We start from the raw sequence: 1,507 nt of genomic DNA, 5'->3' as shown, positions 1-1,507 counted from the left end.
GAGGTGGGATTAACGGGAATCAATATCTGTCTGGGGATGGGGAGACACCCCTTGTTAACAAGGGTGCCTGAATGAAGCGTATTTGTATACCTAACCCTTAACTTTACCCCACAATATTAAAATAAAAAATATTGATTAAAAAAAAAGCAGTCATAGTTGCAACTCAAATATCTTAAACATTAAATTGCTATCATTGGGGAACTCAAACCAAGTCAGCAAGTAGAGAGATTTGTTATATCAATTTTCTGTGGTAGAATAACATATAAAATTTATGTATTTTAATTTATTTTGTCTTTCTGTAGGATAAGTGCCTTTTCTACTAGATTGAGTACATTTTCCTAATCAGTTAATTAGAGCTTAGCACATTTTTGTTGTTTTTTAGAAGAATTTTAAGGGTTAAAAATTAAACTACCACACTTAAAATACTATTGGGTTATTGCACAGAAAGTTCATTCTGTATATGAGGGGGTATATTCTCACCTATAAGTACTTCAGTGACTCAGAGAGTTCATTAATTGCTATTCTTCCTCTAAAGAAAAATTAAGGTGAAAGCTTTATCCTTGTAATAATGCACACAGCAAGCATGGCGTGAAAGACCCTTGGAATAATACTAAAAGAAAGGGTCTGGCAGCAATGAGACACTGCCAGGGGAAGGGGGCATATAACATCAATAAGGGTACCCAAACTTTACCTGTATGATGACCTCTTATTGTACCTAATACTAAATTGTACCCCACATCTTTAAAATAAAAAAAAAGAAAGTCCCTTGGAGACCCTCAATTTTTTCCTCTTCTTCCTTGCCCCGTCTCTTGCCCAGCCTGACTCAATCACCTATAATTCTCAGAAAAGGCCATATGTCCTCTTATCTTGTTTTTGTAAGCCTCAAACCCACTCCTGCCCCATTTTGCTTAGCCAATTCCCTTTCCTCCTTTAGATTACTGCTTAGATTTCCCTTTTTCCAGGACTGCCTAAGATTCTTGGAGAGCCCTCCTATAGTTGCCTGCACTGTCTTCTCCCTGAAAGTGTTTCTCATTCATGTCTTACCTCTGAACCTGGTAAAGTGCCTGCCATTTCAGGCACCTGTCAGATATCTGATAAATGAACAAGGGAACCTTCAAGTCCAGGTCCTATATAGCAACTCCCCTAAAATATGCGTAGACTTACTTGCTTCCGCATCACATCTGTAGCCTGCATAATGTAGCGAGGAGGCAGTCCGTGGCTTCTGGCCAGAATGATGGCTTGCTCCAGTGTCACACTCAAGGTGCACCTGTGGTCCAAAGCAATGACAGGTCAGACCCCATTGGTTTCTGATATGCTCTTCTAGACAACTTGGGTTACTAATACCAAAATCAGAAAGCACTGGCCAGAATTGAAGTGATTAGACAAAGAATCACTGATTTTTCTACCAAAAAAACCTGGTTTAAAAATAGACTATAAGCCGGGCTCGGTGGCTCAGCCTGTAATCCCACACCTTTGGGAGGCTGAGGTGAGTGGATTGCCTGAGCCT

General features: G+C 39.7%; 1 protein-coding gene across 1 annotated transcript in view; it reads right to left on the bottom strand.

Moving 5' to 3' along the window:
• The window catches only part of PREX2 (phosphatidylinositol-3,4,5-trisphosphate dependent Rac exchange factor 2), a 264,759-nt gene that overhangs the window by 18,874 nt on the left and 244,378 nt on the right, over window positions 1-1,507 (bottom strand). The window contains exon 38 of the mRNA XM_008062862.1: window positions 1,165-1,267. Within this exon, the coding sequence (XP_008061053.1) occupies window positions 1,165-1,267 (103 nt within the window). The remainder of the gene's footprint in view (window positions 1-1,164; window positions 1,268-1,507) is intronic.

This window comes from Carlito syrichta, unplaced genomic scaffold (genome assembly GCF_000164805.1).
Source record: "Carlito syrichta isolate Samal-C Ts95f unplaced genomic scaffold, Tarsius_syrichta-2.0.1 Scaffold305870, whole genome shotgun sequence".
NCBI lineage: Eukaryota > Metazoa > Chordata > Mammalia > Primates > Tarsiidae > Carlito > Carlito syrichta.
This window is presented reverse-complemented; position numbering and strand designations above follow the sequence as displayed.